General features: G+C 44.8%; 1 protein-coding gene across 1 annotated transcript in view; it reads right to left on the reverse strand.

Annotated features, from left to right (window-relative positions):
- Nucleotides 1–16,626, reverse strand: part of LOC133355577 (disintegrin and metalloproteinase domain-containing protein 11-like) — an 82,175-nt gene that overhangs the window by 61,306 nt on the left and 4,243 nt on the right. The window contains exons 2-5 of the mRNA XM_061572924.1: nt 16,010–16,182; nt 7,116–7,192; nt 5,099–5,165; nt 3,629–3,711 (exon numbers count right to left, since the gene is read on the reverse strand). Of these exons, the coding sequence (XP_061428908.1) occupies nt 3,629–3,711; nt 5,099–5,165; nt 7,116–7,192; nt 16,010–16,182 (400 nt within the window). The remainder of the gene's footprint in view (nt 1–3,628; nt 3,712–5,098; nt 5,166–7,115; nt 7,193–16,009; nt 16,183–16,626) is intronic.

Genomic DNA, 16,626 nt, shown 5'->3' on the forward strand with positions numbered 1-16,626 from the left:
AGAAGTCACAGCTTCTCGAGACGCTGGCCTTCCTCAAGAGATGCCGAGATAACAAGGTAATACCCATCACTTTCACACTCACATCCGCTGCTGTGTCCTCACCGAACTCTAAACAGATCTTATTTAAAGCTAGCCTATCACTAATCTCGGAGAGAATAAGGTTACTCCGATCTGATCTCGATAATTTAGACAAGACTCTCTTACAAACACACACATTTAATGTTAACACAAAAAATGTCACCTTCCGATTGGAACCACGTTGATAACATGACTTCTGCTTCTGCTGACTCAATGTCAGCGAAATGCAAAGCTAACCTGATTTCTAAATTCAACCCTCCTATCTAAAAAGAAACCAGAGCCACACATTACAAAGCTGGATGTTAACAAGACCGTGATTAATCAGAGTAACATCCCAATTTCTGACAATCTAAAAACGGTACTGGCCAAAGGACTAAATTTCGCCATCACCCCTAAATATATACCAGTAGAGGATGTGATTTCTCAGATTGATGTAGCCCTCAGAGGCATAGGACACATCCATGCGGATGTAGCAAGAGCTGAAATAGCTACTATTCTTAAGAATGCTAAGAAACCCACTAGTAGCATCAGCAAAAACGAACGCTCTGAACTCGCGGACCTAAAAAAGAGAGATGATATAGTCATCCTCTCGGCAGACAAGGGCAATGCCACGGTCATCATGGATAAAGATTCATACAACAACAAAATCCTGGACCTACTTAATGATGGGAGTTACTCCAAAATTAAAAACGATCCCACTAAAAGCCTAACGACAAAAACCAACAGCATCATCACGAGTTCGAGTTCCCTAATCGAACCAAGCAAACGTCCCTCTCTAAAACCATCGGCGGCAAGACCTCCCAGACTCTATGGTCTTCCCAAGATCCATAAAGAAGGCACCCCGCTATGACCCATCGTGTCGACGATAAACTCCCCTACTTACAAATTAGCCCGTTTTCTATCAGATACTCTGCTCCCCTTCACAGGCAAGACCTCTTCGGCAGTACTCAACTCAACCCAATTAGTCTCTATGGTTAAGGACATGGTACTATCTCCTGATGACATCCTCGTCAGCTTTGATGTAGTATCTCTGTTTACCAAAGTCCCAGTACCGGACACCCTAACATTAATTGAGGACTTAGTCCAACATGGATTGAATACTGATGTACCTGTGCTGGTTAGGCATTGCCTCACCAACACCTATTTTACCTGGAATGGTACCTTCTACAAACAGAATGAGGGTACCCCTATGGGCTCCCCCTTGTCACCAGTGATAGCCAACATGTTAATGGAAAAGTTTGAATCAGACGCCATCCAGACATCCACCCTGCGTCCTTCCCTGTGGAAGAGGTATGTGGATGACACTTTCGTCATCTGGCCACATGGCCTCCCAGCATTGAACCACTTCTTGGACCACATAAATTCCAGACACCCATCCATCAGATTCACTATGGAAGTGGAGAAAGATGGTAAACTACCATTCTTGGATATTCTGTTTGAGAGGAGACCTGACAGATCCTTGGGACATTCTGTGTACAGAAAAGCCACCCACGCAGATTCCTACTTGAAACCGGATTCCCACCACCACCCATCTCTAAAGAATTCGCTCATCAAAACGCTATACCACAGAGCCCATGGCATTTCTGACCAACACCACCTGGCCGGTGAATTAAGACATATACATCGGACCCTCAGGATGAACGGATACTCTGACCGCACCATACGCAAAGCTGTTTCTCCCACCATACAGAAACAGCCACATGAAACTCCAACCAAAACTATCACGTTACCATACATAGCAGGCGTGACCAAAAAGATCTCCAAAATTCTAAACAAACATAAGATCCAAGTCCTATTCAGTACAATGCATAAAATCCGTGATCTGATTCCATCTATTAAGGATGTCGTTCCTGACTTACAGTATCCTGGAGTCTACAAACTGAGTTGCAGTTGTGGTGATTGCTACATTGGAGAAACGAAACGTCATGTTTCTGATCGTGTCTGCAAACACAAGTCAGATCTGAAACACGGCAGAACTGATTCTTCGGCTGTTGCCGATCACTGCTACAACTCTGTGGGCTCTCATGAAATTGTCTTTTCCGAGACCAAGGTGCTCTGCAAACCAACTGGCTACCATCAAAGGTTTGTACACGAAGCCATACAAATATACAAACACAGACATAATTTCACCCGTGATGAGGGTTACAAACTGAGTAATCATTGGAAAGATGTGATTAACCATGCAAAAAAGATGTAACTACACTTATTTGGACCATCTTATTTGACAGACAACTATTACAGGTTATTGATAGACAGCCAGTTTGTTGTTTTACCAGTTTTAGTTTTTACTTGCTTTCTTTTTTCACACTTTTGTTATGTATGCTAGGTGTTAGTTACAAACCGCACCTCTCCATAACAAAGGCTCAGTCTTTTGTTACACAGTCTATTCTTAGTCTTAAGCCTCACCTTACCATATTAATAAAAAGTGTGCCGTTCCTGGCCCTTCCCCCCTCAACCATTATATATACGGGGTGGTATTTCTTGTGATCTCTCATTTACTTGATACAGCTGTCGTGGCTGTGACGGTTCCACCTGAAGATGGAGGCTTGTGTTGCTTCCGAAACGTCGTGATTTTTTATTTTGTTTTATTTTATTTTACTTTTATTAATTTAAATTTTTTACCTACGTGACTTTACCGAAAAAACCTAAGAATATGAATCCTTGCAGTCACGAAAGCTTCAAATCTAGAATTAGAGTTGACTATCTCACCACTCCACCACCTCAAGTAAAGTTTCCACCTTCTTCACTGTATACCAAACCTGGACATGTTTCTCAGTCAACCTGGGTCTATCAAAACTGTGCAATAAACTGTAAAGCAAAGTTCCACGCACCACCACCAGATAAATCCCAGTTATAATCAATTCCTGTCACCTGAACACAGATGCCAATCTTCATACTGGGAGCTTCTTCAGGAGCTGAATCGGTTCAGTTTAATCGGTTGCCGAAGAGGCCCCCATTACGTGGAGCGAATCCTCGGAACGTCGTGCCGAACAATGCGCAGTGCAACATAAGGACACGTCAGAAAGTTGTACAGCAGGAAGCACTAAAACCCACGCAGTAGATTTCACACCCCTACAGCCGCATCTCTCTACTCGTGTTATCTCTCGCCGACTTGAACCGGTAGCCAGAGTGTGGAAGCTGATTGACTTGAGCATGTATGACTACACGTGGTCTGCTGCTCAAACGTTCTGCTTCTGGAGCGCCAGACACATCCTTAAGTTGTTACACATATATATTAAACGTGACATGGGGTGTTAATGAATTACCCCCGTACAGTCGCTATCTGTCTGTCGCCCAATGAAGCTATTTGACATTACTGGCAAAACGTCGTACTCAGATTGTAAATGTTGTGGATTTGCTTTTCAACACACCGGTGTGTTGTACGAGTAACGAATTTGCATGTTCTGTTTACGTGACAAACCTTAATAATTGGTTGTGTCGGGTGGTGGTGGGTTTAACGACACATTTATATCCACGCGATCTAACAAAAAACCCCTATATTACAGTCGTTATATAAACGCACGCATAAAAGGGGCGTTTTGCCACGTACTGCAATCCCTGGCAAGTGGAGATGGCCACAACGGAGAAGACGACTCCACGTATCTTCCCCTGGTAGTAGCAGTGCTCTCCACCCTGCAGCGCACAACGGGGCAATGCGTTTACACCGCGCAGAATAACAGAGAAGAGGAAACCGCACGACATATATTAAACTTAAAAAAAAACTAAACCCGTTGATTGATTAATGTCGGTCATATTAAGAAAACATAATTCCATGACACAAACCAACTGACTTCTCTGGGGGATATATTAGTTACAATGCGTTACAATACAATTTGTATTAATGTAGCGTTTAAAATTGATCACGTCTCGACTCTACAGAAACAGTGGGCATCTCTTTAAAGTGGCCTTCCCTATTTAGTATGCGCATTATACAGTTGAATTATTATTATTATACAGAGAGAGGCGAAAGCACGGATGGCTGGGGGCAGTTCCAGACCCTGGGGAATGAGTGACCCCCCACTGAGTCCCCTAATGTAAACCTTGATGTTGGTACAGCAAACGAGACTGCACGATCGAGACAGAGCAACAACAACAAAAACCCAATACAAACTAAATGGAAATACGAGGACAAAAAAAATACACATTCTTCAATGGGATCACAACCTTGATTTGTATAGATCATTCATTATTTTTTTTACCACACACACATACTTCCAAGCAGATTCTAGAAAAAGATAAGTGAATAGCAAACACCGCTATTCCTCGCATTTGTCAACAATGAAAAGGCATTGCATTGTAAAATGATGTAAACATCCAGGCGCTTACAAACTAAGAGCTTAACAAAAAAATGTACAGTATTAATCTAAACCATTTATAAAGACAGAAGAGCTACAATGACAGGTTGTATGAAGATACTAACAAAATACAAATCTGAAGAGGCTCAGGCGCAGGGATACATGGCCACCCAGGCTTATTCAAGGCGACATAAGAAGATATTGTCCAAAATACAGATTGGAGAAGGGACATTAGTATTATTAGATGTTATTTGCCATTGAGTTGCACATTCACACTTCAATAAAAATGGAATTGTTAGCATACATTTTAAGCCGTGAGACAGTGAGTTTGCCTCTGGGGGTTTATAAGGACTGCTTAAACATATTGTAATTTATTTTTAAATGTTAAAGTTTCGTGGCAATGTTTCTTTATAATCTACCATTGAGAAACAATCGTGTTTCCACCGTGTTGAAACTTTTGTGTCCGCTCCGGTATCGTTGGTCACTCAACTTAAAACATTTTTTTCCAAAGGTCAAGCGTAAACAAAAAAAACCCATCCACACCTGTGACATCACTTTGTGAAGTGTGTATTAAAAGCATAAAAATATATATATATTTCACTAGAATAATCACCTGGGATGGAACAGCTGGTGTCCAAGGTGGCAATCGACACATGCGTAATAGCAAACACGTATTGCGATCTCAATTAAAAAAATAAACTAACATTGATGACATCGTTTCTTACCTTCGACAGCAGTGATCTTCCTTCACCGTTAAAATGTTTTTCCATGTAATTTGACGAAAGCAGATCGCTACAAAACAATAACATTGGATAGACCTGTCATTAACCACTTTAATTCTCATGTGTCCCGACAATGGTTCAGGTTTTCATTATCAAACAAGATGCGTGCAATGCATGAACGCACGTCACTGATAATTCACGTCTACTGACATACATTCTTGAGAGAATGCATTTCAGCTGGCTTAACATGAAATGATAATCCATTGGCAGTCATTGTGACCGGAGTTAACACTGTTCTAACATTTAGATTAAAACCATAATTAAACGCTATTATTAACAGTGTTTTTTATTTATGTTGTGAAAATCTATTATCTTCTGAACTAATTCTTTTTACGAGATGATTGTCAAAAGGAATTGCGTGGTGCTCATTTTTGTTCACGATTTTGAGCAAGTGACTGCACGAGCATTCGTTAAACATGCTTTGTGCAGTCCACACAAGATCCGTAAGATCATTCCCAAATGGTCTTCTTCTCTACATAAACACACATAGGAGTAACACTTTAATGGCGTTACACATGGGCATCGTCAATTTACTTTGAAGAAGACGCTATTGATAGCTTGCGTTGACACTCGTATTAGAGCACAAGGGCAGACTAATGCATCGCGTATGCATTATTAATTAAGATCCGAAGAAACTGATTAATGCACATTTTAGAGGTCAACCAACCATAACAAGAAGTTGAATTAAGAAAAGGTTTCTCTACCATTGACCAAACACATACTATTATCAAGAAGATTGAATAGAAAAGATCAATGAGTGATGGATATCATTATGGCCGGCTTTTATTGATGATGAGGAGCCACGTTCGATTCAACAGAAACTGATTGCAGTTATACAGGTTCTCACAGACAAAGGCGTCATCACAAATAGACTTACATTCGCTCTCGTTTACAAAGAAGGAACCGCTGCATTGACATTGTATGAGCAGAGCCAGTCGCGGACTGGGATTAGAAATCGATCCAGGCTTTTGTAAACACACCGGGCCCAAATTTCTGTACGATCTCTAAGGTAACCTTTGGGCTGGTCCAAAAAACAAATGGACCGCTGAGGAAGTATCTTGGTGGCTGCTGAATATGGGTAGTTAATGTTAATTGAAAGTGTAAATAGGCAATGAAGCGTACACATTAGAGGTAATGAAATATTAAATGAAAAAATATTTTTTTTTACTTTGATCACATTTTCTATTTCCCCACACCTAACGACTTACCGGCCCTCGGAGTGAACCGACCCACTGGGCATTTGCCAGGGCCAGTCTGGGCCTGAATAGAGTAATGTAATACGGGTCCTAAGAGTTAAACAAGCAGTAAGCAGTGGTTGTCCTAACAGCTAAAACTAAACGAAACTATTTTTTTATTTTACCAGGTAGGGCTCACGGAGCAATATAGCTCTTTTTCACAAATAATATCTCAATGAAGTGGCTTATTGCGTGGAAATGTATAGCAGCCAAATACTCTAAACGCATTTTGATTCAAAATGTTGAGGGCAAAACCAGAGAACCCGGAGAAAAATCCACGCCACCACGGGGAGAACATGCAAATTCCAAAAATACAGGCGTCAGGGTCGGGACCGAACCCATGACCTCCTGTATACCAGGCAAGGTAGTTAACATCTTGCCACCGTGGCACCCAGCGGCTGCATGCTCTGTAGAGAAACTGACCCCTATAGCAATGCAGAATTTCCATCACTGGCTCAGGGCTGACCAATGCAAATTTTGTATCGCAATATGTTGACTGTAGAGAGAATAAACAAATACAAGCATTTGAGTTATCACTGTGATCTGTGCGATCTTCCAATCGTTCTCCATCATGAGCAGGTACCGAGTTGGTTTTAGGATCCAACAGCTAAAATTAGATGTGAATGGTAATAAAATGCAGTGTGTGTATATAACATGTTAAATAGGGGGTCACTTTTTCCTAGGAATAGTAGACTGCTGGATAAAGCAAAGCTGTGAATACTCACTGGTTTAGATGAACGTCCAGGATGAATGATAATCCAAACACATTGATGAGGAAGCTAGCTTGAGCAATGTGGAAGACCTGTAATATAATGACACACAAGCATTCAATCAATTATATAGGTTAAATATACTTTAAAAAAGAAGACGTATGCGTATATCAAGCAAATTATATCAAGGATATTCATTCCAACGTTTGGACTAAATGTGCTCTTTCACAGCCTCTCGTACTCAATTTGAGAGATTGCCACGATCATGATGTCGTGGTAGCTAAACGTTCTTAATCTATAGGGCAGGAAAACTACCAAAGGGATCGCGATACCGCCGTGCAGAGGAGCAGCCACTGTGGTATCGTCAGTGTTTTTCGACTTCGATACGGCGAAGGGACATGCACAACATGTAACGACCATGGGCAGCAAACACACACCATCCACACACAGACATGCATGGTTAGTACAGATACACGTGCACACATATTCACACAGTTGACACACACGCACGGTCAAACGCATATTTGCACAGTGCACACATCCACACGGTCAGCATACGTACAACAACCGCCGTTCGCCGCTAACTGGCGGTGACGACACCACGGCACTGCTGTGCCTTGATGCCACATGCAGTATCGAAGGCTGACTGAGAGCAAGTCATGGGACAGACCCAGGTGCCATGGGTTGACTGACTGAAATGACTCACAGATGCACCACCTATGCTCCCTACTGTGCCAACGTGCTGCGTTGAAGCTGCCCGGCGCACCACTCGTTCTTGCAACCATCGCTACTCTGCCCTCCGTTGTTGCTGGAGGGTGATTGCCTCCAACTGCCCAGGAGAGTCCCTCATGAACCTCCTCCATAGCGGTCTATCTCGACACAGCTGGTAACAGTAATTGGCAAGTCCACTCAGTTCAACATCCTGCCTGCAGGAGCTCACCGATGGAAATGTGTTCAAATTTTTCAAGGATCTGTGAGCTCCTCACAAGCGAGCATGAATGTTCCAAACCGGTGCAGATGTTCCTTGAGAGTGATTCAGTTTTCGCAAGCATAGAGAAGAGACGGCATTCATGTGGCCGGGAAGACCTGGAGCTTCGAATGGGGCGAGAAGCCAGGTAGCTTCCACACAGCGTTACACAGCCCATGAAAAGAGAATGCTGCTCGCCTTATTCGAAGTGAAACCTCTTCTACCAAACCGGAATTAGTAATTTGCACACTGTCCAGGTATAGAAACTCCTCCCACAACTGCATGTATGAATGTTGCACTTCTTTCGCACAGTAGGTAGCCAACCGTGCTAATCAGAGATGCGGGAAACTGCCCCATCACCCATGGGGTGGTGAGGGGCTGGAGTGTTTGATGACACAAAATACCCAGGCAGGTGCTTAGTTTTGGTGGGACTTAGGGTAAGACCTCACCTAACGAGCTTAGTTTGGTGTTTCCACGGTGGTGCTGGCAGCATACATAAACACAGGCACACAGCACACACATAATTGCATCCAAACATAAACTGCATAGACATGCAGTAATTGAATATTCGGGATATATGACCCAGCTAATGCTTCCTCGTCTGCTGAAGAAGTTAACTAAGGGGAACCATATTTACATTTTTCAAGAATCTGAGCTCTACACACTATCGAGCATGGTAAGAACCCAGTATGGAACTGAGATAGGCCTGTCTGAGTTTTTCAAGCAAGCACAGGTGTTCTGATAAAGGGGTCTACCATTCACAAGTGCACAGATGACAGGGTTAATCAGTCATCCTTGTTGCTTATTTATCCAGGAAAGCCACAGTAAATTGTAGGACTTTTCTCACGAAGATCCTGCATTTTTTGTATGTTTAAATATTTTCTGCTAATTAATGTTCATACATGTGGGAGGAAACCGGAGCACATGGAAAAATAACACGTGAGGGGACTACACTATCCCCGCACGAATGGAAATAGATAGCAATAAGTCCACTTGCTCTACTCCCTCCTCCTCCTGGCGAGCAAGGGTATGGCACCTCGACACCCTACGGGAAGGAAGGCTGGGGACATTTGTGCGATCCACCCACCCCTGCCTCCACAGTACTGGACTACAGGCGTGCACCACGACCGCCCGGGTTGAAAATACCACTGTTGAAAGACATAGAAGTCTCCTCAAACTACGCGGTCAAAAAAGATGGTAAATAATTTTGAGGTCAGAGAATATCCCTGTCGCATCCCAAGGTCAACAGGGAATGGCTGACTCCCGGTCACGCAGCTTTACGTGGGCCTGACCACCGTCACGAAGGTCCTTAATGATCGTGAGTAGAGGGTCATGGATCCTGAACGTATGAGTAACCCAGAGCCCAGTCCTCTTTATGGTATCACAGGCCTTAGCCAGGTCAATAAAGCAGAGGCGTAAGTCCTATTGAAATTTCCCATACCTCTTGTAGCAGACTGACAGATTATATGGCACCTGTGCAGAAGCGTCCCTGTCTTAATGTAAAGTGTTATTTTATGGTAGCGACATTCATGCAAATTGCATCTCACAAAGCTGTACTGTTTGTAACCCGTGCAGTTTTTGAACACAGAGGTGCGGGGAACCGCAGACAAGAGATTAGGCAGCCAGAACCGGAGCCAACAATGATGGCTCAAGCGATGCGATCTTCCAATAGAGGCCGATTCTTGCAATGCATAATCCAAATTTATTAATTTGTGGATGACCTTCTAATTTGGACTATGACAATGGCACACAATGGCCTACTCTTGCGATAGATGGCACGAGATCTTGAACGTCCACTTGAGATGCTCCAGTGGTTGCTACAATCTGTGCGGTCCTCCTAATAAAAGTGGCTACTGGGCATTTTCCTCATTCATTCTCACCATCTTCAGTACCCAACAGCTGAAAATGAGGGGTCATATAGCAACCTCTGCTCAGACGGTTTGCTCGAAGTGTGGAGATGCAAACTGACTTAGCGGTTCATTATCACAAATCACTGTTTATGACCTTAACATCAAAACTCATATGTACATACAAATACACACACAACTATCCATAAACACAGAGATTAAACATACTTACAACCATAGAGAAAATTAACACACTCAACCATGGACAATATCCCGCCAGTTTTCAGACTTGGAATATCACTTGAATTATTCATTACTCGAGGGCCTATGGACAGAGTAATGCTCAGCCAGTTAGCCCGCTCCTGCCCATTCACCCCCGCCCTTCTGCTAATCTATAAGTACAATGATGTACGTTACAAGTACAGTCCTGTATATGAGACGTGTAAAAACCATACCCTTCTCCCAGCGATTCTACGAGTTACTGAAATTCCACCTCACGATTTGATTCAACGTTGTTTTTCACATCGTCAATGTTGTGGCCTCCAGTGGCTGCCAGGGTCACATAAACGTTACATGCAGGTTATAAAGAACCACACACTCGGGGGCACGGGCTTGCACACATCACCTTCAGGGTTCTTCAGCTAAAGTTACATTTTGAAAATTTCACGTTGCAATTTAATTGGATATCGGAAGCTAAGCTGGTTTGAGTCTGGTGTTTAAATGGTTGATCACCAGTGCTTGCCAGGTGTTATAGGCATGGGGGCTAATTCGAGACCCAAACATTGCACCCTCTGGCTTTGACCACTGGTCTAACCATCAACCGCATCAGGACATCAACCGGCAAGTGCGCACATCTCTGTTCACGAATGGAAAATTAAAGACAGGCCGCAGTGTGACTGTAGCCATGCAACCCAAACTACTGACCATATAGTATACCACTGAAGTCTACGCTCCTTCAAAGGAGGAGGGATATCCACACATTACTCGAACTCCCCTGAAGCCCTCTCATGGCTAGCAAACCTTGACATTGGCATTTAACTCCTGCACATACTACTGTATCGCAAGAACAGAATAGGCATTGAGTTTGTGAGGTGACCAGATTACATTGCTGGGTGTTATCCCCTCGATTTTCTCCCTTGGAGCTCCAACTTTCTCTCACGTCGTTATTTAGATCTGTCAATTTTTTTTACCAATGTAGCGGGACTTCTGCTGCTGAAAAAAGCCTGGAGACTCGGCGAGGCTTTCCCGAGTAATTTGGCTTATGATCATAAGTGGTGATACGGTGGTTAACGCACTGTGCGGTTACATTTCTGACCACGGGTAACATCAGTGGCGATATCTGAACCAATACTGTGCTCTTCCCCGTGTCATTCGTCAATCCGGACTGACAAACAATCCCCATGACAGAATCAACATGTTTCATAATCGTATTTATACTGGAGGAATGTGATGATCTATAATGCTCTTTTTCACAGATGGCATGGAGAGGCCATCATCTAGCAAAGGACCGACACATGCTGTACTTAAACAAGATGCATATCATCATAAACAAACTTTCATCATTAGCTTATTTGTGATATGTATTATATGCTGCGTCAAATTGAGACCCCCATCTCGTAAAGATTGATTCAGTTATTGATCCAAGCGAACCTGCTGATGAGACATTGAATGTCAAAATCGGCCCAGTCCTGCTTGCCCTGAATCAAATGCTGCTACTATTATTGCACTCCCAGAGGGTCGTAAAAGCTGATGGGATGTGTTTAAAAAAAGGCTTTTTATGTTGTGGAGAGACGGTCACGTGAAGGGGGACATTGTCCGTTTGTTTTGCAACAAACTTGCACATGAGCGAGCTACTGTGATCATAGACACGGCACCGCGAGGCCCAGCCCCGGCCTCCCTCCCTGGGCCCCTGGGTAGCCCGGCCCAGGGGAGCCATGTAGAGCCTTGAGACAAAATAAAAAGGCTTCTTTTCGACCTATGAATGAAACAAAAACGGGCCAGTTTAGATGCATATTATAGACGCACGCTAGATGATAGAAGTAGCATTGATGAGGTTAGCTTAATTAAGATAAATTCAGTGTCTAATGAAACACCTGTATATCAGCACAAGCACCCAACTAAAGAACTCGGCCACATTTAATTTAGCGTTGCCACGGCAACCGCTTCTCTGGCCAATCAGAGAGCGCGATTCTTCGGGAGAGTTCCGATCGGTCAGTGACGGACAATATAAGTGTAATCTACGTGTCATCTAAGTGTAATCGAATCTAAGTGTAATCGAATCTAAGTGTAATCTAAGTGTAATGTAATCTATGTGTAATCTAATCTAAATGTAATCTAAGTGTAATATATATTTCTAAGTGTAATCTAATCGAAGTGTAATATAAGTGTAATTTATATTTCTCAGTAAACATTATAACCTCAAATAACTCTCATGGCATATATAAGCCTCTTATTATTACAGGTTCACTATGTCATGCTACGGTTGGCTACGTACAGTGCAAAAGAAGTTCAGCGTACATACAGTATGTTCTATAACGTGGCAGTTGTGTTCCTGAAAAACACGGCGTTATGGAAAAATCGCGTTATAGCAAAATAAAAGTAGGGTAAAGCACAGTCCGCGATAACACGTGAGATGCGTACGCAGGCTGAACAAAGCCTGAGGCGCGTGGGTAGCATCTAGAAGCATCCAGCAGCATCCCAATGCCTCGTGTGATGCTATGCCGAGGCCACCGCACAACTGCTTATCCCTACTCGCCCGACGTAGTTTTGTTCACTCAATCGTAGTTCTGTTCACTCAATAATTTTGCATCCGCGTTATATAAAATGTGTTCCCTAATATACATTGCGTTATATCCAATTCGTGTAATGAAAATACGTGGCGTTATAGGAGAATACACTGTACTTTAGATTTAAATTTTCATTGTGTTATAATTCGCAATACGAATGGAGTGATTTGGAATTCAATCAGTCCACAATACATCTATCTCTTCATGGCCTTGCCCCACCTTATCTCGCCGCTCTCGTCTCCCTCCATGTGCCCTCTCGTCCTCGTCGTTCCCAGTCTTCTCTCTGTCTCTCTCTCTCTCTGTCACTCCACCCTGTGCCCAATCCCGTTTTCAGTTCTCCCTCCTTGCACCACCCTTCCAATGGATTCAACTTCCTCCCCGTACGTTAAGCAGTCCTCGCCTCCATAACCACCTTCCGTTCCTCTCGTCAAGCCTCACTCCTCTTCTCCACCGCACATTCCCTTCCTCGTCCCTCCACTCGCTCCTCCACCCCTTACCGTCGCTCCCCTATCGCCCTTTCGTGATCCCCAATTACCCTGTCTATCGCTGTCACTCATTCCTCCAAACCTTGAAGCAACCCCCTTGCCAACTCCATCACACCATTTTGTGTCGCTGTTTTGTAAACTGTGTCATCAAGGGCCTCGAGTGAGGGCGCTCTCTACAAATATACATTTTACGAGATTCTATGGAAATATCCACAATGTGGTATTAAGTTGCACCAGTTTTGTTTCTATCAAGCACTTGGTTCACGTCGGCGCGGTGAGTAACAACTCTCGTTTGGCTGTCCCATGGTTAGCCCTCAGTCCACAGTAACCTCCCCACGTATAGATAACATACACAAACTCAACACGATGAGCATGGTTGGCTACGTACGGTAGGAAAGAAGTTTAAACTTACATAGAACAATGCCGTGGCCTAAAAAAGAAAGAGTATATAATAGCCCGGTAAGCATGCCAACGTTGTGTCAACTTTGACCCAACGTTGTGGTAGTGTGGTAGTAGTGTGCCTAAGAACAGGAGGCATGCAATTATTGATGAATACATTCGGTATGATGTTCGGGTCACGTTTCGATTCTACGCAATATATTTTTGTCACATTTTTTTGTATTCTCATTTTCGCTCTCTCAATCGCATCATTTTGTTATCTCCATTTGCAAATGGAATGCACCCAATAAACATTCCAACGTTGGGCCAACGTTGGACCGACGCTGCACATTTACTGGGTGCACACTGCAGCAAATCACCTATGATGGATTACTCACGTGTCCTACGCGTCTTCAATGCATTTATCAAGAGTACAATTAGGGGATGTACGGCTGTAGGTAAGGGCCCCTTGCTCTCTTGCGTGTGCCATCAACGGCCGATGTCACCGGCAGGGAATCTCCGCTGCTTAACGATGCACGGCTCGCGGAATCGCTCGCTGCAATTCGGCTGCACTGACCTTCACTTCATCAGACGGGGCGAATTCCATGTCAGCATGTTATTAAAAGCTCGCAATGCAGTCGTGCTTACATTGCGTACAAGAGGGAGGATATATATATATACTTTAACTCAATTGTAAAAGGGAACCCACCGTGAATACAGTGTTTATTGATTATGTTCTGTTTCAAATTCCTCCGAGATGTGTAGCGCCATAGCAACGTCTTTTTACCAACATGTTCCTCAGAACAGATTTTTTTTGTGCCACTTTGTAATTGGAAGTCGCCTCGCACCTTTACTGCTTCAGAATCAGCACATCAGAATATTTATTTAGACTGGAGGAATCCGATGAGCTGTAAAGCTCCTTTTCACGGATACGATACGAGTTCCAACGCCTCAGTTGCCCACAAAGACAAAGATACACACACGCGCACGCATACGCACGCACACGCACACACACGGAATGAGGTGTCTCTGATCAACCACAGTTGGGTACAGGCAAGACATTGGAGCAGCCCACCGTCGGGGTGAAGACGGCTGCAATTCAAATGAACACTGTCACGGCAAATACCATGCCAGTGACTTTCGTTGAGCTTGCTATAATTATCAGTGCCATGTACCGTGAAGACCACATGTTTATTCTGGAAGTCCGTACACAAAAGAACACCTTATACAGTAAACATTATTTATAGGAAGCCTTATGGAAAATTGTTCTCAGAAATGCAGCAAAACGATTTCCCTTTGTTAGGAGTCATTTGTAAAGAACTATAGCATGTTTATTCCTCCATTGACAGCGAAGATGTGCCCTGTGGCTCACTCTTGCCGGTTAGAGCCACAAACCTGGACCAGACCAGATGACTCTGTGTACAACCATTTTCATGAGATTCTTTGTGTGCGTGTTTTTTTTAAATCAGTCACCACTATTGGTGCTAGGAGCACAATCACACTCCTTGCAACTGAGATCCAATTTTATCTGCAGTGCGCCGCACTGCGCGCCCGCCACGGAGGACCTGGGCTGGGAGTGCTGTGTCAGTGTCTACTCGGCCTCCTCCTGCCTCTTCACAGGGCCATCGCTTTACCCCTTGCCACACGAGGACATGGAATGTTTCCCCGACACATTAAGACGGTTGGGGGTGTGGGGGGCTTTGACACGGGGAGAGGTGACAGCACACCTAATAACCTTGCATTTGTGACCAACGTAAAGAGTCCCACTGCAACGCGACGTCTTATGCTCGTCTCAGTCGTCACACTCAACTAAATCCCATTGACTTGTTTTAGAACGGGGACAAATTTGCCACCATTTGTTGTACTTATTAAGGAATGGCACCATTCCGTCACAGCAGAGCACACACAGTGTGTAGATAGGAGGTGGAGTCGTGGACCCAGCGAAAGCAGGCGGCGCGCAGCCTCACGCGTGCGGCAACATCTGCCGCACATCAATCGATCAATCGTAGGCGCTCGATCAAAATCAGTGGACGTTAAAGGCCCTCTGACGTTGTTAGAAACTAGCAAAGGCCATCGTCGCACTTGCACACCGGCGGCACGGTCCAAATTGGCCCAGTTCTAAAATGACCCGTAACAAAAAAACGACTCACTTGGGAGTGCACGTCACAGCGGCCACGGTCGCCCCCTACTGACAAACTAATGCCGCTTTTCAGGCCAGGTTTGCTCATAGCCAATCAACGTTGTTGCCGCACAAGGGCACTGGGGGGTGGGGGGGCTGGTAGCGTTTTTAAAATGTGTTGAAGATGAGATGCGATGTTAATCTCTGACTTATGATGATCACCATCATCGTCATCGCGTGTCAAGCGTTCTGAAACACGCGTCTGCAGTGAGGGGAGGGTGGCTGAACCCAGAACGCAGCGTCGCGCCGACCCCCCGCTTCGTGTACCTGCTGCTGGGCGCGCGCCGTCCTTTGGCGGATTTTTGTCGACAGCGCAGCCACGGCGGTCTCGTTGCCGTCTTCCATTCGCGTGACGAGCCGAAAGGGAGTGACTATCTCCTTGGAGACGAGGCTCTGGTGTCGGTGTACGCCACCGTCCCTGGGGTGCGCGCCGCCCAGACCTGCAGCCAGCAGGCGGGGCGGGGGGGGGGAGACGTGGGTCACCGTGGTCATGGTTAGTAGTCACGGCTAGAGGTCACGGCATCCCACGCCTCATTGTCAAGGACAAGGCTGGAGGAGGGCACGGCTCGCTCGTGGCTTGGGTGGCCGGATGGGGGGGGGGGGAGCTGACGGTCAGGGGCAGTGATTTTTTTCTTCTTCTTAAAAGGGCAAGGCTGCACGAGAGGCTGCTAGGCGCCAGCCTCATTAGGGTCTCCCTTTGGGGGGGAGGTGGACAAGGCGACTCCTGTAGCGTGCAAACACACGCTCGGCTAATGAGCCCCGACCGAAAGCCAGCAACGGTCTGCAGACATCGCGGCCAATGCTTTTGCCGAGCTTCTCGCTTTAGAGCAACGATTTTCCGCACGCCTCTGGCGCGTGAGCGGCAAGTCGCTGTCCAGGGTGCT

Source organism: Lethenteron reissneri, chromosome 7 (assembly GCF_015708825.2).
Source record: "Lethenteron reissneri isolate LAM-NWPU_2019-01 chromosome 7, ASM1570882v1, whole genome shotgun sequence".
Lineage (NCBI taxonomy): Eukaryota > Metazoa > Chordata > Hyperoartia > Petromyzontiformes > Petromyzontidae > Lethenteron > Lethenteron reissneri.